Source organism: Lepisma saccharinum, chromosome 15 (genome assembly GCF_977018435.1).
Source record: "Lepisma saccharinum chromosome 15, izLepSacc3.1, whole genome shotgun sequence".
NCBI classification, from domain to species: Eukaryota; Metazoa; Arthropoda; class Insecta; order Zygentoma; family Lepismatidae; genus Lepisma; species Lepisma saccharinum.
The window spans coordinates 45,800,792-45,824,067 of NC_139243.1; the positions used below are offsets into that span (position 1 = coordinate 45,800,792).

At 38.5% G+C, this 23,276-nt stretch overlaps 1 protein-coding gene across 1 annotated transcript in view; it reads left to right on the forward strand.

The window, feature by feature from the left end:
* LOC145999472 (chymotrypsin-C-like) overlaps positions 1-23,014 on the forward strand; it is a 77,546-nt gene extending 54,532 nt beyond the window's left edge. The window contains exons 3-6 of the mRNA XM_083136440.1: positions 2,486-2,592; positions 10,870-11,015; positions 11,903-12,201; positions 22,721-23,014. Of these exons, the coding sequence (XP_082992566.1) occupies positions 2,486-2,592; positions 10,870-11,015; positions 11,903-12,201; positions 22,721-22,885 (717 nt within the window). The 3' untranslated portion in view covers positions 22,886-23,014. The remainder of the gene's footprint in view (positions 1-2,485; positions 2,593-10,869; positions 11,016-11,902; positions 12,202-22,720) is intronic.
* The last annotated feature ends 262 nt before the right edge of the window (positions 23,015-23,276 follow it).

Genomic DNA, 23,276 nt, shown 5'->3' on the forward strand with positions numbered 1-23,276 from the left:
CCTCATCCTCGTGATTAGGTAAAAGTTGCAGAAGAGCGACGCTAAATAAAAATAAAAAACTAAGTAACATCTTACTTTTCTTTGTAACAGTAACCTTACGTTTCAAATATTTAAGACAGTCATCTAAGTTGATAGCAAATTGAAAGTTATTACCTTTTAAAATAGGTAATTGTTACGAAAGTAACAATAGTAAAAGTTATTATCGTTTACGTTACTCACTAATTAATTTAAATCAATTCGCTGTGAATAATTAATTTAAAACCTACGCTTCCCCTCTTCTCATTTCTGTGCAGTCATCTGGAAAATATTTTCGAAAAAAAAGTGGAGCTTCTGACCTACGTGGCGGAGTGGTTAGCACAGGGCGCTACGTCGCCAGGGATCACAGTTCGAATCCCAACTTGGGCTTGGGTGTATTTTGTGAGTGTCTCTTCAATAGTTTCATCATCTTTTCACTCATCCTCATCGTCGAGATTAGCAAAAGTGGCAAAGGAGCGATGTAATAATCTAGTTCAATCAATCAATCAGTTGGAAAATAAGAAGAATAGAATGTATTTTTGTGTTGCTCATATTTAGGAGTATGTGATACTTGCGCGGACAGATTTTATTCGCTTTTTGCACGGAATGATCAGTGACTTTGGAAACCCCAGGCTGGACTTGCCAACTCTAATGAGAATAATATTCCGTGAGATTTCTTTACAGCCTGCAAATCCTTTAGATTAAAATATTCTGGAAGACTTATTTCCCTAATATCAGCTGCCACCTGTTAGTAGTTTTGCTACTGCGCATACAAAATTGAATTAACTTAATCAAAACAACCTATCACCCAAAATTTGTAAGCAAACAAAACAACGTCAATATACTTAATACAGACTCATCTGAAGCCGTAATTCTAATTAAAAAATCTTAAAAGTGAGATCCCATAAATTTATTTATACCAAAAACTAAATTAAAAACTGAGTATTTTAAACACTTAATCCCACTGTAACATAATGAACTTAGTTCGAACTAAAAAAAAAAAAAAAAAAAAAAAAAAATTGGTGGAAGGAAATAAAGAAGCCTCGAGACTTTTGACGCAACAATACCTTTATTTTCGGTCCCGGGTTCGATCCCCGGCCGGTTCAAATCCGGGAACTTTTCTAACGATGGAAGCGGCCCCGGCGCCCACCCAGCGTCGAATAACATGGGTACCTGGGGGAAACCCTGGGGGGTAAAGGCCGTCAGGGGCGTGATGCTGATCACATCAACCCCACTCACGACCGGATCAAGAAAGTGTGGGGCGTTACCCCCACACCCCCTATACGCCTTCATGGCGTGGTGCTAAGCACAGGGGAGCACTTTACTTTTTTTTTTTTGCAACTCATGTAGATTCTTTGGCGCAACAATGTGTTTGATCTATCTATTTCTTCCCCTCTAATTTACTTAAACAATGACCAGTGGCAACGATTAGGGGGGCGTCGGGGTCTAGTTACCCCCACAATTTTTGCCACTTTTACCACTGCACTATGCTAAACCTTATCTACAAAGGAAATTAAACTGTTCTTGCCCCCTCAGTTTTGGAACCCAATCGTCGCCACTGACAATGACTCATTTTTCACGTTCTCCATGATATTGTGATGTTTAATTGTTTGGTTTGCTGTAAAAAAAACTCGGCAAATGCATACCAAAAGAAAGAAAATATAACGTTAATAAATATACAATATACTAACTCGCGTCATTCCTGGAGATAACAAAGTTTGTCCGGGAGACCAACAGAGCGAGTTCGATTCCGGGAGACTCCCGGCACTTCCGGTGGGGGAGGAGTGCCAAACCTGGGGTAGAGGGCAACTGCGACTAGAGAGGTGCAGAACGAGAGGTGTGCGGAGATACTTATTTACATTTAATCAGTGGAGAAGCGTGGCACTGGAAGGTAGGCACAGGCGTGCGAACGGGTATGGTGGAGGGAATGTGATCACGGCTGTGATTTTTTTGCAATGTTTTGCATGTTCAAATATAGCGCTTACTAACTAAAATATACCATATTGCCTCAAACTCATCCTAATTATTAGACATTGTAACAGGACTGCCTGTGCATCAGTTGTTCAATAGATGCAAATCGTACACCCAACGGCAAAAGAAACAGTAGGCGAATAGTCCACCATTATTTTCATTCGATCTGTATTACACAATGTGATGACAATGAATTGAAATAATGACGTCAATAACCAGAGGGCAATGCCTGCTTCGAAACATCATAGTTTCATTCCTCAAAACAACATAGAATATAGAAAAAAAATAATGAAAATAGCGTTGGACAATTTGCCTACCATTATCTTTGCCGTTGACTGTACACATAGTGGATACTGGCGATGCAAACATGACCATTCCGTGTTCGCCTTGATGGGTCAATTTTTTTGTCTGGTGTGCTTAGTTGGCACAATTTCTACGATACAATACTGACCTGTCATATTTTTATTTGAACTTCATTTCCTTTTTTCTTTCCCGGCAGGTGTCACTAGAGTTGATGCACCCGAAATTCGGCTTCATCGGTCACTGGTGCGGCGGCGTCCTCATCCACCCCCAGTGGGTTCTCACGGCAGCCCACTGCTTCCGCAAGTAAGTTAGAATCTTTTATATTCACAAATAAGTGCATAATGAGAAGTAATAAATATTTTCACGTCCGTCCTTACCATTTGCGTCAAATTTTCAAAAACATTGGTTAAGTTCAGCTCAAACACACGTTTTAAAAAAATAGCAATAAATAATATATGTCAGGCGATTACCTTCATTTATATGAATAATCATAATAAATTTTATAATATCGATATGATCAAATATTAGTATAAATAAGATAAATTTAAAGTTTCAGTCTGAGTTTGAATTGTTGTTTTAAGTCTACTTTGTGCACAGATAGGCTAATCGGGAATGAACCTACAGTTTAAAGTGCAATCCGAAACACTGTGCAATGTGCCTCGAACTCGAGGCCCCTTGATTACAAGGTGTCGACGTCGTAAAAGTTGGTGTCAGTGACTATTGAAGTAATTCTAGATATAGTGTTTGAAACACGTGAACCTGAAATATAGTATTTTCATTGTCGGAGAATGCAGTTGATTCATGGTGATAATGTGATATTCTTGGTCATCTTCTTCGTCCACAAGCTTCCAGAAGATACTGGAGAAGGTTCTTCAGCAACTAGAAGCCGATCCACTTTTAATCTTGAACAAGAAGAAATCATTTTTTAGTAATATGTTATGTGATTCACAGTCCATTAACGTCGTTATATTGCGAATATAGCTGTGACTATATAATTCGTTGGTACGTCTTACTGCTATGCAAATCAAAACCTGATTTCAGTTATCTTAATGTAATAGGCCCAGTTATTGTTGTTGCAACAAATTCGTTACCGGTTGATTTTTCAGCTCTGGCAACTTCATTCGCGAAATACTTTAATCCTTCTTGTAGTTCAGTGGCATGCACGGTTTTGTTCGGCAAATTATTTATTCTATGACTAATTTCCACCTTACATCCTACGTGAATAGATGCTGTGCGAATGTTGTCAGTAGTTTCAAGTTTTTAAACTCTCATTGGCTACAACAATGAGAATAAACATCATAATGGGCAAATTACTTGGTGATAGTTATGCATGTTAATCCACAATTAACGTTGTTTGGACCTGTAATTAGCTCGTTTATTAAAATAAAACTATTAAACGTTACCATCGAATGTGAAGCTTTATGTTACATGTTTATTGTAGAATTATTTCTTTTGTAATCTTTGTTATTTTGGGGTTCATGATTTTTAAATAAAAAATAATGTGATGAAAACTTTTATCTGAAATAAAAATAAAACAGACTGCTTGTTTTCACAGTTAAGTTGCTATATTAAAGAATGTAACATTGATAACATCCATTGTATAACTGATTATTTTTTGTTTTACAAAAAAATTAATCATTGTTATAACTGTATCTTTAATCAAACTAAAAATAAATGTCTGATGAAGGAAGCGTGTGTTCTCCTGAAACGTCACAACAAAAGAACTGCTTTTCTATACTTGTAATAACTGTAGACTACAAGAGAAATAATTCTACAATGCAAGTAATGCGTACATAAAAGAAAAATTACATGTCTATTTCCTTGCCCTTCTAAAGGCACGTTTACCACACTAAAAGAGTCTTTATTTTTAATATTTAGTGGAAGTGTTGGTGTTTTCCCATACCTCTCCCTTCGTGTTATTTAAAGGAGATGCTCCAATATGTCTTGCTTGGAACTACAATCTGCGAAGGTAACTTTCTTAGTGCCACTTTTACCGTCCTAACCTTGTACGTACCTTACCTTTTACTAACCTAACCTTGGATGGTCTATGAAGTACAAGACAGTAAATACAATAAATTTTAGGTCGTATGGTATTCATTTTTGGACAATACTGAATGATTTACCTAAATATCTGATTAATTCGTAAACTCTTGTTTGCAGACGACTTAAAAGTTCTATAAAAGAATAACAAGTGCTGACGATTGTGTCTCCCTATCACGACATAAATAGGTTGAGTGCGTGTTGCTCATGTAAAAAGCTTTCCCTAAATGTTAAGAAATGCTTTTCTGTTACCTACACCAAGCAAAAAACAGCTATATATTACTAGTATAAAATAAATAACGGAAAAGGCAAGAGATCTAGGAATATCTTCTGATTCTAAATAAACTTTCGCTTATCATCTAGAGCAGTAGTTCCCCAAGAGTGTGCCGCGAAATGTTCCAATATTTTAACTGAAATTCAATCAATGATATGATTGTTCCAAATATGTGCTTATTTAGCACTTTTTACACATAAAATATCTTTGAATTTTAAATATATGGGAAGCAACCTAACAACACTAACTGAGCGTTGCAAGTGTTAAGTAGGCCTACATTGTGACTTGGGCGCCGCGAAAAAATCTTGAAACACTAAGGGAGCCGTAAAACGAAAACGTTTAGGAACCCCTGATCTAGTGAAAATAATAAGCGAAGCCTACAAGCTTGTTGGATTTATTATTCGCATGGACAGGGGTTTCAGAAACATACAAACACCAAAAATAATATATTATTCTCTAGTGCGTACAAACTAGAATTTGGCTCTGTCGTAATATGGAACACTGAAGCTCAAAAACATACCAAACATGTACAGTAAAAATTTTTGCTGTGCATGAAATACGTATAAACTGGCGAGTACCCTAGATTAGAAACATATACTAATTCTACATGGACAGACTTGACCACAGAAGGACGGCTCGAGACCTTATTGCCAATTTGGAAAATGTTTAATGGCAAACTCCTCTCTCCTCTGTGGATTTCAATATTTACAATACGAATTCCGAATATTAAAACGCGACCTAAGCTAGTAGTACCGGATCTACAAACTTTAGATTTCCTGCAAAATTTTACCAAAGAAAATTACCACCTCCACTGGAGGTAATTTTGCACACGAGAATCTTTCACTGTTATGTACATACTCAATAGAAGCAATGATAACTGTTCGAAATCTCCCGATCTACCATTGCCTTGTATGTACAGAACATGTATGTGTGTATTCGTGTATAAGTTTATGTTTCTGTGTGTACACGTGCATTCCGTGAGAAATTTCTTCTACGAAATGCCATTTAAGTGCATCCTCTTGGAGTTACATGTGTGCGAAATACTTTGTCGGCAAGAAACAATATGCGGAAAATAGTAGGAATGCGAGTAATGCACGACTTCGAATAACTGCGTGCGATTGTTAGTATTCGCAATTTCCTACGCGTTTCTGCAGCACAATTTTGCTTTAAAACTTGTTCGCGATGTAATTAGCAAGTTCGGTTAAACGTGACGGCAGTAGTCGTGGGAGACAGTTTCTCTCAGGCAATAAATATACGGTTTCACCCGGAAATAATTGCAAGACTAATGATTTTTGTGCCAGATTGTGTCGAATGGTATAGTGAATAATATATTAAAAATCCGCCATCCAAATGTTTGGGGAAAATCCGCCATATTGGAAAATAGCGGCAAAAATTCAACTTAAAAATTAAGGTATTACGTTCTCACCAATATCATAATCGCGCTACGTCGCCAAAGGTACCTGATTCGAATCCTGGCCTGGGCGTGTATGTTTGTGAGTGTCCATTTATCAATTTCATCATATCATCACTCATTCCCATTAGCCACAAGTGGCACAAAAGCGAAATAAAATAAAGCAAATCAATCAACCAATATTATAAGAAATGTAACACCTAAATTTAGGGAAACACGTTACTCTGCATTAAGCTACATATCTCCTCAACCCCTGATTCTAAAGTCACGAAAACCTATCTCTAGAGGAAATCATAAACTATGAATTTGGTTCAGTGAATGTAGGACATAAATTACATAGTTTCTTACATATTTGCTGTTTTTGTGTCAGAAACCAACTTTTACGATAATTCTATGCTATGTGTGTAGAAAATAAATAGTTGCCAGTACTAAAAAGTCAGACTATACACATGCATGGCACATTTTAAAAAGAGCGCAATTTGTTGTTTTAAAAGAGAGAGAATGAGAATCAATGTGTTATAAAATCACAAGAGTAATGGATTATATCAAAAGACAGGTCTGTGCATATGAGCATACCAGCAGTAATTTATTTCCAATTCGGCCACTGCCTTTCCGATATAATATTTCCGATTACGTGAAACCAGAAGTATTTGTTAGTCATAAGCTTACTGGAGTAATGCCTAAATTACATGAATAAATATAAACGAAACGAAACAAAAGTAGAAGGAATATTCTAATGAGTAAGGTTCACCTATCCACAAGAGTTTCCAGCCAGTGACCTGCAGAATGTGTTCGTTGCTCCCTTCTTGATACTTGGCAGGAAGAGTGGGACGAGGCAACGAAGAACAAGCTTCGCGTCATGAAGACCACATGGCTTTCCTCTTACGCCCTCCCGTCGTGAAGAGGTAATTGTAACTCCCTTCGTATTGGACACAGCCGTCTCATTCATGCTGCAAGGGCTGAACTCTCCAATGTGTCGTGTCTGTAACATTATTTTAAGCTTTCGGCATATTTTTATTGAGTGCTTTTGTTTCCTGGTCGTAGTGAACGGCACGCCATACCGGCACTTCTTCGTGATTATTTATGATCATATCACATTATTTTGAGTAGTTCTCATGATGAACAAACCAACTTGAAGAGTAACGGAACATTTCTCCCCAGAGAAAGAAACACTGTTCTATTGAATGTGCCGATTTTAGATTCCTGAGAGCTTCAGACAAACTTTTAATCTTCTTTACTGTTTATTTTTTGTGTTGGGAGGCAATGACAGTGTTTTAGCAAATGTTTTTTGTTTCTTTTTAATATATTGTGTTTGTCCTGTGCGGGTCGCTTTACAACCTTGCACTTTTAAACTTTTTCAAGGAGTTCTTTACACCCCTTTTTAACTTTCAGGCAAGTTTAGATCAGAGTATACGAGGAAATATCTTCTTAAGGGTGCAAAATGGCCACACGTGCCGACGTACTAAAACAAAAACTCATTCATTCATTCTAAAATAATGCAAGGGAAAAGTCCAAAAGTTTCCAAACAAGCAGCTACTTTCGGGTTTCACTTACTGGACACCACATTGAACACCGTCGTCTACTGACGTCAGGATAAATGTTCTCGATGTTACGTTAAATGCATGTTAGGTTTAGAGCTCTTTGCATAAATAATGCCTTTTTGGTCCAGCTCCCAAAAAACTGCAATGCATTTATGCTAAAATAACTAACTAAACCAAACAAACCTAACAACAACGAAGGCACTCCACGTTGACGTCAATAGACGACGGTGTTGAGTATGGTGTGTGATAAGTGCCTTGCCGTCGATCGACATAACAAGCAATCCATTGAAACGAGTAACTTACCCATTTGGACAATTAATATCAACACTGCTGTCCACGTTAATAGCCCCGTCTAGTTCGCTGCACTTTTTGACACTAGGTGTAGTGCAGGTGTATCTCGGTGTCAACCAAGTAGACGATAAACGGTGTTCAAGTTCGGAAAATTCAACAAATGCCTGTCTGCTGCTTTCAACGTTCATTTGATGAGTTAGCACGCACCACGTGACCACACATCACGTACATTACACCTCACCAGTACGTAGTGCAAACGGCGCAGACACCAAATACACTACCTGACACGAAATCAACGAAGTAGACTAGACGGTGTTGCTCCGTGTAACCAAATAGACGCGCGAGTGCAGAGAGCCAAACGGTGCTGTGAACTAGATGGGTCTAACGACTGTCTGCAAACTTCTGTTACTCATTCCGGAGGATAGTTAGCTTGCTATAACTAGACATCGGATCTTAGATTTTTAACCAATTTTACCTTTACAGGTATGTAAGAAATAATAAGTTGTGTCAGCATTTCGTTAAAAGACGCAACAACTGATGAAGTTTTACAGGGCCTAAAAAAATGTTTGTTATTTATAGAACCTATTTTAGGTTTATGCGCATAAATGAAGCCTTTTTTAGGTTTTTATATATTTTTTAAGGTTTTATAGGATTGTTATGTCACACAGAAGCATTTGCTTTTTTTGGTCACGAAAAATTTAAATGAGGAACTTGTTTCAAAGGTACTCTCTGTCGATTTTCCTTCCTCCAAGTCCATGGTGATTTATCAAAGCTCTAAACAAAGCAAAATGTCTGGTGCCACTGTTACCTGTACAATCCAAAGTGGTCTGATCTGTGTGGTCTTGCTCACTTTCGCGTCACTTCGGAGCTTTGTGGCATTCACGCCTTGCAAACTAACATTTCACCATTGAAGTTAGGACCATTGACTGTGCTTTGTTGAAAGATTGTTTTCAGCATATAAGATTGTCCTCACAGACAAAATTGCGGAGCTTGACTGTGGATAACATGAAAAGAGATTGTTGCCTAACTAGCTAATAGCAAATTTCCAATGATAAGTTCTGCCATCACCGTAGGATTAGGCAACACACACAACGTTATGTATTTCAGGAGATAGGTGTCCCATTTTCATTGCCGATGACTATACCTAATCAGTATTTTTCAGGAATTTTGAACTATTTTTAGTTTTTTTGAAGCTACTTCAGGATTTTTCGAACCTAATTTAAGATTTTTAGGACCTATTTTAGGATTTTTAGAACCTCTTTTAGGATTTTTAGAGCCTATTTTAAGAACCTTAAAGCACGCTTTTTAGAACGTAAAAATCCGAGGTCTAGCTATAACATAACCGCTACTTTTATTTCAGAAGGTCGCATGAAATCAAGACATTTCGATTTTTACTCTTCCATTTATCACTGGAAATGGGATTCTGTGTCCGTGTCACTTAACGTCTGTCGTTAGCAGCGACCGAGTAATTTATGCTGCTGTAACGAATGCACCAGTCGGCAGCTGTTGCATGCAATTAGCATTCGGCGCAGGATGCGTGTTTACTTTCTCCTTTGCCACCTGGAAGCCGAAGTCTTCTTTTCCCTTTGAAGAAACCGGTCGACAACCATTACCTGGCGGCGGCTCACTGAATCTTCTTGTCATCTCCGGCGATAAGAGTTGGAAGAATGTCACTTGGGTCCCTTCTCCGCGGACAGGCGAAAGTTCTGATATCAAAAGTTTCAGACACATTGAAAGGGAAGCTGTTTGAACAAGGTTTCGCTTCTGGAGGTAGTTTTGTCTTGTTAAGACCATGAGTATGGGCGTATGCAGTTCAGAACATAGACTGTAAAAGGTGGGAAAGTCAAATGTTGATTCAGGTCCTTTGTATACAAAAAAAAATGTCACTTGCTCGTCATTCAAAAGTAGCGAATTGTATCCGCCCTTTTCGGTAGAAAAGGTTGCCTGCAACAAATGACACTCGGTACCAAACATCTGTGCTGAATACACTGCTCCTGAAGGAATTCCCAGAAATTCACCCTTAATGATGCAATAATATTACACGAGTTTACAAGCCCTTATAATTGAAGGTTGAATACAGTGGTGCCAACCACGTAAAGGGGGCCATGGGGTCCGAGCACACCCAATAATTTGTCGTTTATTTTTATTATTATTATTATTGTTAGTAGTAGTAGCAGCAGCAGCAGCAGCAGTAGTAGTAGTTGTTGTATAGTAGTAGTAGTAGTAGTACAGTGGAACCTTGATAACTCAAAACTCAACATCTCAAATTCCTTGATAAGTCTAATTTTTTGTATCCCCTTGAATTGTCCATAGCACTCAATACTAATTTTAGCTCAACAACTCGAATAAAACCTTGAAAAGACGAATTTTTGCACAGTTTATGGGAAGCCGTTCGAGCTCAATAACTCGAAGGTAGAGTATGAAAAGCCTCTGTGAGTCGAAGTTAAATTCTAATCACCTCTATAACTTGAAGTTTTAGTCGCACGGACCTCAATAAGCCGAAGTGTAGGGTGCGTACGTACAATGTCAGGTGATCAACAATACTATACATACGTTATAGGCATACGTAATGCCGACGTTCAGAAGAGTGAGTAAACTTTAGACCTCTATAACTCGAAGTCGGCGATTTTGGCCCTCAATAACTCGAACCTTGGTAAGTCGAAAGCCTTGATACCTCGAATTTTCTTTCTTTTTCCCCTTAAGTTCGAGTTATCAAGGTTCCACTGTAGTATCGTGATTCGCAGTGCTTATTAAAACCAGTCTACATTGAAATTGCATACACACACACACGGAGGTCGGAGAGTCTAGCATATTACGAAAAGGAAATCAATAAAAAGGCCCAATGGCAATAGAGAGTGTTTGCAACCCAAATAATCCTTAGAAAACATTATTTCTCCTGTAAATTTTATTAATTGGAGTTACGTCCCTCTGGTTCTCACGCGACGATATGTTTCTATCAGATAAGATTCTAAAAAGAGATGACATGCTGTGGAAATAACACAATGCTATTCTTTACTTTGCAGCGACCTCTTCAACTTGCCTTACGGTCCTCTCTGGACTGTAGTGCTTGGAGAGTGGGACAGAACCAAGGAGGAGAGGTCAGAACTTCGACTTCCGGTACACAAAATATTTCTTCACGAACGATTTAGAAATTTTCAAAACGATATAGGTACGTATTTTTTTCTTGATGGTTTTTCACATTCCTTTTCGCCGACCCCGTAGCGGAGAGGTTAGCACATCGCGCTACAACGCCAGGGGTCCCGGGTTCGAATCCTGGCCTGGGCATGGATGTTTGTGTCTATTCATCAATTTCATCATATCATCACTCATCCGCATCTTCGCAAATTAGCCAAAAGTGGCACAAGAAGCGAAGTAAAATAAAGCAAATCAAACTAAACAAACATGCCTTTTCTTTAATTGAAACCTAAATGTGATGTTTTACAAGAAAACATAATGTTTATTAAGGAAAGTGACTAATCGTGACAATGAGGATGAGTGATGGTATGATGAAACTGATGAAGGGACATTCATAGAGAACACCCATGCCTAAGCCGAAACTCCTGGCGTCGTAGCACGCTGTGCGAAATATATTTTGAAGATGAATGAAATAAATAAAAACACATTCATAGAGTACAAGGGTTCTCTTACAGTTCTTCTTAATTTATGATTCAGTAAAATTTAACCGCCTGTAATGAATTCTTCTCATTACTTTATGTATACAGGGTGACTGAAAAATTCCGATAAACTTCAGGAAGTGATTCCTGACAGGAGAAGGAAGGAAAAAGTATATGTGAACATATGTCCGAAAATGCACAACCTGTCGTCGTGCCGGGAGTCCCTCGTAAGAGCACTAGTTGCCTAACAGGGGGAAAGAAATGCATGCGATGGGCCATTTTCACAAACGAACCAGGTTTCCAGTTTCTCAAAATGGCCATGTACTTTCATATAAATGTTTATGTTCTTTGTCCTGTCAGGAATCACTCTTGAAGTTTTATCACCCTGTATAGAGATAGAGATGTTGAAAGTTGCTGCTACTGATGGCTAATTTCCTTTCAGCCCTCATGAAGCTCTTCGAGGAGGTGAACACGACGGGCGACTACGTGAGGCAGGTGTGTCTGCCGGAGACCCCCGCCACGGAGACGGAGTCCTTCAGGAAGAGGCCCTGCGTGGCCACCGGCTGGGGCCATTCCTCCCTGGACGGGCCGCTCTCTGACAAGTTGCTGGAGATCCAGGTCCCCGTGCAAGACAATTCCATCTGCATGCACAAGTACGGGGTCAAGGAGTATGGCAACGTCAAGATCAAGATGAGCCACATCTGCGCTGGACACTTGGACGGAAGCTCAGGCACATGCGTGGTAAGCTGCTGTTTATATGACTGCAAATAAAATGTGGGTGCATCTACATTTAGGCTATTCCTCCCTTATATTATATCATCTTCTTCCTCTTCTTCTTCCTCTTCCTCTTCTTCCTCTTCTTCCTCTTCCTCTTCTTCCTCTTGCAGGTCTGGATAACCAAAGCCCTTTCTGCGACTACAAAACTTGATCACTCCATCGGCGATATGGTCTTACTAAATTTATTTTCCCTTTTAGCCTGTAATTTAATAATTTTCGAGACAAGCGTCTATCTGGCATCCTCCGAACAAGTTGATTCCACTTTAAGTGATATTTTTAAAATTTCTTCCACCATTGCTACGACCTTTCATTTATTTCGGATTTCATAACTTCTAATTTTGTCTGGTAGGGTTACTCCACTTAAAGACCGCAAAAATATCATTTGTGAACAATTTATTCTTGTTTTATCATGTTGACGAAGAGTCCAATATTCACTAACGTTTTGAAATTATGTTATGGTAATTTGAATATATTTTCTTATTTGTTTTCCAAAATTTCATTTCAAAATTCCATTTAATATATTTTATTAAATTTTTCTCAACACATTTTTGATGTTCGAACTGTGAAATATGGCTTCCCAAATTTACAAAGTCTGTTACCTTTCTCTAAACACTAAAATCTCCCTACCTAAGTTAAGGCTCGGCTGGACATTTGGCGGACACCCGCGAAATCATTTTCAATTTTCCTCTCCGTACGATAAAAACCGCTATAATATTCCAAAATGTGAAAATTTACACATGCTTTGAATACTTTCTAGAGTAGTGAATCTTTCAATAGTTTCGCGGATTCGTAATCCTGTTAAATTACTGCTAATATGTAAAGCAAACCACAGGAATATTCACGTAAGTACTCTAAAACAAATTCTAAGCATATGTAATTCTTTTTGAGATTTTGGAATATCACCGCAGTTTTACATCAGCCAAGCCTTAAAAGCTTAGTGCTCAGCGCATGTAACTACCAGAGAGATTACAAAACACAACCCTATACTCACTGTCGGCCTACAGTTTAAAGTGGGATGCGAACCACTGTGCCATGTGCCTCCACCGTACTCTACGTGGAAGTGAGGATACATTTACGTTCCTTCGCAACGCCGTTATTAACAAAATTCCCATATCGAGTAATCGTATCGGTTAGAAATTTCATAGCAATATGTTGACAACGCAGTATACAAACCTCTTTGAACCCTTAAACAGAGCCTAGAAACTCCGAAACGCTCTCATTCATGAATATTTCTTGCCATGACATCTTACCATGATGTCATTATCAACAAAACAGAATAATCTCACGAAATAAACGGGTCTTGGCAACTTCACTAAAGCAGAGAACACATTACATTGAATCACATATTTGTATTTCCCTGTAGTAGTACGTACAAGGCAAGTAGACAGGTAGTTGTTCTCGCCACTTTCTAAAAGAAAGGTAGAACAGGCTTTATTTTCTGTATTACTTTTACATTTACTTCGTTTAGATTATTCTCTGGTTCATTTGTATTGAAATTTTTAGCTTTGAATGTTAAAGTTTGAAATGGCTATTTTACTAGCAAGTATAGTATGTGCTTTTCTTTCGTGCTTGCATGCATTTACGTAGTTCGACTTTTGAGGTCTCTAACGAATTTCACACGGCCATGAGATTTTCGGTCGGTACTTTGAAAAAGGATTGTAATTTTGGAATAACTCCACACTGTTTTTTATGGTTTACGTAATCACACTTGTAATCCACTATTTTTTTTCGGGAACCTCCTGTCGACCAATGTAGGCGACTCTAATTTCTTTGGATTCAATATCTTTAAGTGTAACGACAGGCAATAACACAATAGTATTGTTTTTAATATTATTTAAATTGATATCGTTAAAAATTTTGTAACAACTCTTCTTGACGAAGTGGGATATGGTTTCTGTCAACATGCAGATTTGTGAAAATAGGATACTTTTGAAATGGTGATTCAGTTGCATACTTGATTTCCACATGAAACATTCTGATGGTGTCTGGTTAGTGTGACCATAATATTTTGACCCAAAAACGGGACATCCTAAGGGAATCCTGAAAAATCGGCTACGCCTAATTATAACATTATTATTATTAAAGTATGGGTCACATAAATTATGTATCATAAACAATAAATGAAATATGATCTACCGTTGTCGAAAGGTATTAATTATTGTAATCTCGGTATAGTGTTCCTGGTCGCTTCTGCTCAACCTTTGATGTTAGTCCTACGCTGAAGTTGAGGAATGCCAGAAGTATCTGCCAGAAGAACCAATCTTCTTCAGAACCACAAATATTTTTCGCTAACCGTTCATAAAACTCCCCACATATCTGACACAACACACAATTCGTCTTTGATTTTGTGCCAAGATGCAGGAAGGAATTGAAACTGTTGTCGCATGTCCGTATTGAAACTACATGTACGCTTCTTGGCCATGCTTATTCATTCGCAAATCAATATAACTCGCGACGCATCTGACGTAAACAGTGAACTGCTGCCTGCTCGAAGGTGAAGGTGCACATGTACAAAACATAAAAAGAAAACGAAAATAAGGGTGGTTATTTGTTATTGCTTCTATTATAGACCATATAAAATAGGCCTACACTCTACAGATTCAAATTACTTATGGGTCTAATGTAATTGGCAAATTTCAAATACTTACTCACCATCATTCATACTTCTGGGATGATTTTTCTTTCTTGAGTATGTTTAATTCGTCCTTTATTGCCAGTCCAAACTCTTCACAGGTCATGTCCACATTGGATTTCACTTTCATTACTTGTTCGAGTGTTGACACCAGGAGTGTACTTTTTCCTCGTCAATAAGTTTTAATAATACTGAAGAGTCTTTCACAATCAACATTTGTACCAGGCAGAGTAAAGAAGAATGTTATAAGAGGCACAATCACTTTTAAATTTGACCCAGCCTGTACTGACCTCCACTTACCCATCGTTGTATCTTTTCTTTCTCCCCAATTTTCTAGATGTTTTTCAATGGCTTTTGAAATTGAACAGTAAGTGTCAAAAATATCATTATCATTAAATTCCAATGAATTTGAAATATGTTTTGCTGGTTGATGGAATATGAAAATGACTTGAAATTGTTCATTGGAAATTCTTGAGTCAAGGAGTAAATACCTCAGTTTGTTGACATCTTGACGTTTTCCGTTCTGTGGATTTTAACGCATATTTACCCGTAAAATAATGAATGAAATTAAATAGCAAGGAAAAGAGTATATTTGGGGATTTTTGCAAAGTGAAAAGAGTATAGAGTATATGAACCTCTAAAAGAGTATAATACTCTTAAAAAGAGTATGTCTGGTCACCCTATATAAAGTGCTTGAAATGCAGTCCAGTTGTTTTGTTACGGTGTTGCCATGACGCTGGTTTAACAATTCCTTCAACATTTGTTTAGCCGTACGATCCTTCCGGCATTCAACCAGTTCGCATGTTATTCCAAGAACTTACGGGCCTCCCCGATGGCGCAGTGGTAGCGTCGTTGCCTTGTAATCAAGGGGTCCCGGGTTCGATACCCGGTGGAGGCACATAGTGGTTCGGATCCCACTTTAAACTGTAGGTCCAGTCCCGATTAGCGTTACTGTGCATAAAGTGGACTTAAAACAACAAATCAATGCAATCCAATCCAAGAACTTACGTACAATTTCTACCAAATGGCGCTGATGCCAGACCTGTCTGCAGGGGTGTCCATCCCCCCTCCAGGCCCATGACGCACTACCCCCCAAAAGGTAAAACATTCCCACCCCCCTGTTTATGCCGAATTAATTTCTCAAATTATTTTTGTCGGACAAAATTTGCGGAAAATATAATACCAGAGATGCAACCTCGAATTTTTGTCTGGGAGGGGGGGGGCAAGTACCAGGATAAACGTACGAATAATAATAATAATAACATTAATAATGGCTTTATTATTATTATTATTATTATTACTACTAGTAAGTAGTATCAAAGACGTTATTATCCTCATAAATTTCGCAAAAAGGGGTGTAGAAGTCTGTACTAAAGCATTTGTTTGGAACAAACGATTTGAAATATTTTTTCAACACCGTCAATTTCACATTAGCTAGTAACGAAAATCAAGCGCACAAACCATTTTTTTATCGCAGAAAATGAATTCCGAAGATACATGTGTAACTTTCATGTACAACATACTTTTGACACATATGCAACAAGGAGCGACAAATAAGAAAATACATATGCAACAAGCTAACACTAAATTGTGTACGTATTCAAACCTTATTCAATACAAATATACAACACACATTATTTAAACCCATGACATTACAGAAAACAAGTAGATTGTGGGCGAAGCGAACAAGAAAATTTTTAGATCCAATTTTTGCAATTGAAAACAATATTGATTTAATAGGACGCAAATAATTTCACTGGACGCCATGGCATTTTCTGTTTTACAACCTTTTTTCATTTAGATCATTCGGCGCCCATGGCCGACTCCCGCCGCCCCTAGCTACAGCTCTGAACTTGACGAAAACGAGAAAGGCAGATAATGCGAGCGAAGCAAGTAACAAATTTTACAAAATGTAGTTTTATTTGAATAACATTTGGAATCCAAGGGGGTAATTGCTCCGCTGTGCCCCACCTGCAGATGCCCTTGTCCGTCAATGTTTGTCCCCCCTTGCCCCCCTAGAATTGACTCTACGTACTACGTTCAATACGTTTATCTGTGTTCAGGCTGTGCGTGAAAAAAATTGCAATTTTACGGCAGACATGTTTATTCTTTTAATAACAAACATTACAAACATGGCCGCGGTGGCTCAGACAGTCTCGTTCGGGACGCGGTAGCGAGCAGACGTGTGCGTGACTACTCCCGCTGCGAGTTCCGTGAGTCAGCTTCCTTACGCGACTAGCGTTCGTCTTGGTGAAAATTCAGTGAGTAAAATGGTTCTGAAACGCGTAAATACGTTGAAATTGAACTTTCAAACAGTAACACGGAAACCCACTACATTGGATCTTCACCGATGGATCAGCGAGACCTTAAAAGTTACTCCAGAGCAGGTACTAAGTATTGAAATCGACATGTATCATAAGTGTGTATATTTAAAACTGTTATCGAAAGTACTGTGTGAGCAATTGTTATTCAAGTCTGGTGGTATCTACAAATATTCTGATGTGGATGGTGATTACGAAATAGAAGTGACTTGGGCAGATCGCGATTATGTGACGGTGAGAATACATGTTGTGCCAATCGAATTTAGTGACGACCAAATACGAACAGTGTTAGCACAATTCAGGACGATAATCTCACCACTGGTAGACGAGAAGTATTCCGATCAGCATATATATCAAGTCCGGACAGGTAGAAAAATTGCGAAGATGACCTTGACAAAGGCCATCCCGTCATACATTACGATAAGTGGATCACGCTATTGGGTTACCTATAATGGACAGGAAAAAACGTGCGCCATTTGCGATTCCCCATCACACTACGCCAATAGCTGTAACGAGCGTCGCCCTAGGGACACCAGAGCAACCGCGACGGTATCCAGTTTCGCGACAGCCCAAAGGACGAATCTGGTTAGGACTACCGTCAGCCAAGTACCAGTTAGTGACCGAGGACCGAAGTATCAACCCTCTGTCCTCTTACTCCCCAGTGCCGAGAATAGCGACACCAACGAAACCCCCCCGACAAAGTCTCTCCAGACCGCCAATGAGTCAAATGAAAAAGATGACCTTGTGCAACCAGGTATGCAGTGTTCTACAGGGACAAAGGAAGGAATAGAAAATGAAGATGCGTCATCCACATCCCCAACCCCTATTGAACAACCTTTGGAGGTTTCCCCCAATTTGACAGGCAAAATGTTCGCTGAGAGTGAATTTCCATCAGTCAATACACGACGATCCCGGTCCAGATCAACAACGAGAGGAGGCAACCCCCCATCCGACCATATGACACTGAGGCCAAAAAAGAAGAAAAAGGGTGAAATGGTAAGTAGATCAACAGTTGTAAGCAATGATTCCTCAAGTGCCAATAATATTGGAAATACTCCTACCTCTGACTTAGATGCCCAAAACCCAGCAATATTAGGGGCAGTAATGGAAGAACAAAGTGACATGGAGGTGACCCCCGACCCATCTCGTGACTGAGAAAGTGATGTTCTCCCCTAGGGTAGCAAGTGGAAAAGTGTGGAATATGAAACGATTTTCAGTGTGAACATACAACATGTTAACGAGAGTAGTCTATCTGTTTTTCCCCCTCATGATAATCATAGTTATGAATACAACTGTTAGAGTAGCGACTGTGAACATAAATAAGTTAAGTTCCACGACGAAACAACGCGCTTTAGGGGATTTTCTAGTACAATCCTCAGTGGATGTTGCTCTTCTGCAGGAAGTGTGTGTGACTCAGCTTGAATTACCAGCCCAGTATATGTCATATCTAAACCCCACGTGTCAATCACAAGGAACGGCTTTAGTAGTCAAACAAGGCTTGCCGATTTCACACGTTATTCAGCATCCATCTGGCCGTATTATAGGTACAAAATTAGCAAACATTTGGTTATTCAACATATATGCTCCGTCTGGAAATACAAATCGTCAATTGAGAAATGAGTTTTTTGGTACTGATGTAGCAGCAGAATTGCAAGGGGGAAAAGAGCATATAATATGTGCAGGTGACTTTAATTGTGTTTTATATCCACAGGATCAACGGCCTGGTTTCTCCACGTCTAATACTTTACAAAAAATAGTTCACGGTTTTAATTTTGTGGATGTTTGGATTGCTAAGCATAATCGAAAATTAGGGTATACATATTTCCGAGACAACTGTGCATCACGTTTAGATCGTTTCTATGTCACTCCCCAATTAAGTCAAAATGTGACATCAATACAACTCACTCCCACGTGTTTTTCCGACCATTTAGCTTTAATTATGGGGATAAATTTGGATATCCCTCAGGTTCCGAAAGGGTACGGATATTGGAAATTGAATACTTCTATTCTCCTAGAGCCAAATTTTAAAAATGCGTTTCATGAACAGTGGAAAAAATGGGAAATTGATCTAGAGAAAAAGACAGATATTATAGGTTGGTGGGAAAAAGTTTTAAAACCTGGCATTAAAAAATTTTGTATTCAATTTTGCCAAGAACGATCCAAAGATTGGAATCTCAAATATAACTTCTATTACAGTGTGTTGCGGGAGCTTACTAAAGACGCAACGAATGGTAAACCAGTGCAAACAGAGATAAAGCAAATCCAAGCCACACTATTACGTATGCATTCTCAGAAACGTAATGGTGTCAAAGTTAGGAGCAGACTCCCCCATTTAGATCGCCATGAAACCGTATCTCTCGCTCATGTTATACAAGAGAGAAAAAACGCGAAGAGACAACAAATTGGTACAGTTCAAATGGACGATGGACGTGAGTATACAAAACTTTCAGACATTAAGAAAGTAATTTATGACCATTATAGTAATCTCTATTCGAACAAAAGAACTTATGGTAATGCAAATGCTGACGAATTTTTTGGAAATATTCCAACAGTGTTTCATGATACTAATAGAGATGGTTTAGACAATATCTTAACTATGGAAGAAGTACATAAAGCAGTAATGGGGGGGAAACCTTTCTCCTCCCCTGGAATTGATGGACTTCCCACTGCTCTCTTTCAAACTTTTTGGAATTTGATGGGGAAAACAATAACAAAATGGGTAAATGCAGTTTTTAGGAATCACATTACTGGTAAAACATCAAATACTGGTGTTATTGTATTAGTGCCTAAAATAGCGCAACCAAAGAAAGTGTTTCATTATCGTCCCATAACTCTACTGTGTGCAGATTACAAAATATTTTCTCGGTGTATGATGCAACGGCTGACTCCTTATGCTGAACAATTAGTTGGCAAGATGCAATATTGTTACGGTGAACACAAAAATATATATGGTGTGTTGCAAACACTCCGTGAAGTAATTGCGAGTTCAAACTCCAACTCTGCTAATGCCAATCACGCAATTTTAGCTGTAGATTTCCAACATGCTTTCGACTCTGTTAATCATGAACATATGTTCAATGTTTTTGGTAAACTTGGCCTAGGAGGTAATTTTCTAAATGCCTTACAAGGTTTGTACAAACACGCCGAATCCAAAATTCAAATCAATGGATTCTTAACGAATCCCTTCCCAGTGTGTGCAGGGGTTCGACAGGGAGATCCTCTCTCTATGTTGATTTTTTGTGTCTCGCTCATGCCTTTGTTAATATCTTTAGAAAAGGAAATATCTGGTATTACAATTAACAATCAAAATATTAAAGTATTGTCATATGCTGATGATGTCACTATTTTAGTTCAGTCTCAGACTGACAAAAAAATTATATATCAACAAATGGAGAAATACAAACTGATTTCAGGTTTAACGATAAATTATGAAAAAACTCGTATGATGTATTTAAATTCTACAAATCAAAACAGATCTCAAGAAAATTTTCAAGTGGTTCCAAAACTTAAAATACTGGGAATAATATTTACTAGGTCAATTAGACAGATGCAGGAATTAAATTATAATCTGGTAATAGGAGCTATTAAAGCTGTTTTATGTAAACATAAACTTAGGAATTTAAGCTTAATATCACGTGCAGCTTTTGTAAATATGTTCGCGCTCTCCAAGGTCTGGTTCCTGGCGAAGGTTCTTCCACCAAGAAAACTAGACCTTGCGAAACTGAAGAGTGCTGTGAATTGGTTTATGTGGTCTGGACATATCCTTCGGGTTAGTCATGAAACAATGTGTCTACCTGTTGAATGTGGCGGATTAAAGTTGGTTCATGTGGCAACTAAAAGTCAAGTACTGATGATTCAGGCTAACATTGCAGCAATGGTAAATCACTCCGATGGTCTGACAGGTACGATTCTAAAGCAATGTTTGAACACTATTGTGTTAGAATATCCAATTGATGTAAGCACTATTCCCAAACAGTATCAATACTTGGTGGATTCTATTGTAGAAATATGCTATACTTTGTTATTATCGGACAACTTTCAAATACCCACTGTAAAAAACATATACAAAATTAAACGTAAGACTATGCACCATAAATGTAAAATAATGTTGAAGAACCCTCGTGTTCTTTGGAACAGAGTTTGGATAAATGTACATGCAACACATTTATCAACAAAGATACGGTCTGCATGGTATTGTATTGTTCACCAAATCTTGATAACTGGAACGCAACTTCATCGATTCCGATTAGCGGAGAATCCGCAGTGTAAATGGTGTAATGTAGATGAAAGTATAGAACACTTAATCAGTGAGTGCAAAATTAGAAAATCAACGTGGGAATATATCACGAAAATGATTAGTATAATATGCAGAACAAGCCAGAGGCAAATTACGATTGATCACCTTTTGTGTCCAAGTTTTACATATTACCCGAAAACAAAGTTAAATAGTGTGCAATGGATATTAGGGAATTATGCTTGGTTTATTACTACCTATAAGAAACAGGATTTTCGTGAGAAATTTGAAATATATATGCATCAAGAATATCAGCATATTTCTTCATATGCTATGCATACTACGTATGCAAATTTTTTAACTGTTATGCATACTATGTAAATAAAACCTAAAAAGTCTGTGTTTGTATTCTGAAAATGTAAAAAGGAAATAAAGGAAATAAAATAAAAAAAAAGTCGGTAACGCGTCTGACTACTATGCTGAAGGTCCCGGGTTCGATCCCCGGCCGGTTCAAATCCGGGAACTTTTCTAACGATGGAAGCGACCCCGGCGCCCACACAGCGTCGAATAACATGGGTACCTGGGGGAAACCCTGCGGGGTAAAGGCGGTCAGGGGCGTGATGCTGATCACATCACCCCCACTCACGACCGGATCAAGAAAGTGTGGGGCGTTACACCCACACCCCCTATACGCCTTCATGGCGTGGTGCTATGCACAGGGGAGCACATTTACCTTTTTTACAAACATGATCCTAAATGTTGCATCATCACTGCTTAGACTGTTTACTCGTGCCCAATACAAAATTATACTTACAATATTTTCTTCAATTGATTCAATGTGACTTAGATGAAGGAACCAGAAAATCACAGTTGTACAGGGTTATTAAAGGTCCAGGAACCATAAATTCTAATGGGTTCCGCAACAGGACCGGAACCTTTTTCTCGTACAATTTAAATTCGGTCCAAGTCGCGTATTGTTTCATTTCAATACGAAACTTGGACCAGATTTAAATTGATCCAGAATAGAGGTTCCTGGACCGTATTTAAATTGATCCGGAAAAAGGTTCCTGGACCGAATTGAAATACTTTACAGATAAGAAGGTTCCCTACGGTCCAGAATCCATCTACGCTTGCTAATTTTGTCTCATGGGCCCGAATTGAATTTATTTCAGATTCCTGGACTTTTAACAACTCTGATTGGTAACTTATGTGCCTTTTACCGAACCACGCTGGCATTGGTAGTGGTATCTTTTGAATGCTGCTGACTATTGAATATTTTGTCTTTCCTTTTCCCAGGGCGACTCAGGTGGTCCTCTTCAATGCAACCTGAAGGACGGCCGCTGGTACCTTGCAGGGATCACCTCCTTCGGCTCCGGCTGTTCTCGACCAGGGTTCCCGGACGTTTACACTCGCCTGACGTACTACGTCCCGTGGATACGGGGGAAGATGCGGAAGTACTGAAGAAACGGAGTGTCGATACCAAATTCAATGAAATCTCACTTATCACACAAGCCTCAAACAACTTCCCCCGCCATTCCACTTCTGGCATCAGCCGAAATGCTTTCATGTTAAGCTTGGGGTGGGGGGGGCTATAAAATTTGGGTGGCCCTTAGACTATGCTTTGTTTTGGGTCCTGCCGACATTATTAGTAACAGATTTGTTACTAATCGCATGGTCTGTAAACTAAAACATAGACACATCTGATTAAAAATTATTAATTAAACTTCGATAAAACAATATACTTGAATTTAACGCAAGGAACTCCTTCCTTCTACCTTCCATCATGAAATAAGTAAGTAAAGGACTTGGTATGTTGTTTTATTTTGCTATTATCACAATACGCATTAAGAAA